This window comes from Ciona intestinalis, unplaced genomic scaffold (genome assembly GCF_000224145.3).
Source record: "Ciona intestinalis unplaced genomic scaffold, KH HT001099.1, whole genome shotgun sequence".
In the NCBI taxonomy this organism is placed as follows: Eukaryota; Metazoa; Chordata; class Ascidiacea; order Phlebobranchia; family Cionidae; genus Ciona; species Ciona intestinalis.
In genome coordinates this window covers 2,257-2,831 of record NW_004191420.1, presented here as the reverse complement: position 1 = coordinate 2,831, position 575 = coordinate 2,257, and the positions used below count along the sequence as shown (strand labels likewise).

The window sequence follows — 575 nt, the reverse complement described above, 5'->3', positions numbered from 1 at the left end:
GGCCCAACGCTTATGTCTTCGTTAACCACTGGGTTATGCTAACATTGCATGTAACATTATATGTAGCGGGACAATACTGCGTATTGTTAGTTAAACATCTCTACTTTGAAATTCAACAAATATAGTTATCAATTTAAAAACAGTTTATCCTTTTATTTATGGAAGGATTGGCAAAGTTGGGACATCGTTTCATTCTATTTTCTCCTCGCACATGGTAGTAAACAAAGAACATTTAAATAACCATAGATCCATATCCCTACGACTGCCATAGACCGTTGTTAATTGTTTAAAATATGAACATGATACCGCAAAGCGCATTTACATCGCGTGTTGTAACATTATACCCTTTCATGCAGATTATATTCATATGCAGTGTGGTATACATCACATGTTTTGCTGCCTCTTTCGTGCACATCATGATTTTAAGCTTCGATAGACACCAAGTTATAGCAAGACCATTTAGGTATGAATGAATGAGGGTAATATATGACATGTAATTTAGAAAACCTGTAAGTAGCCACTTGGATAGAGAAACTGCCGTTAAGCGTCGTGCCCATAAAGGAGACACATGCGCT

At 36.7% G+C, this 575-nt stretch overlaps 1 protein-coding gene across 1 annotated transcript in view; it reads left to right on the top strand.

Moving 5' to 3' along the window:
• LOC108950863 overlaps positions 1-553 on the top strand; it is a 2,877-nt gene extending 2,324 nt beyond the window's left edge. Inside the window, exon 3 of the mRNA XM_018817043.2 lies at positions 357-553. Within this exon, the coding sequence (XP_018672588.1) occupies positions 357-473 (117 nt within the window). The 3' untranslated portion in view covers positions 474-553. The remainder of the gene's footprint in view (positions 1-356) is intronic.
• Positions 554-575: the final 22 nt, after the last annotated feature.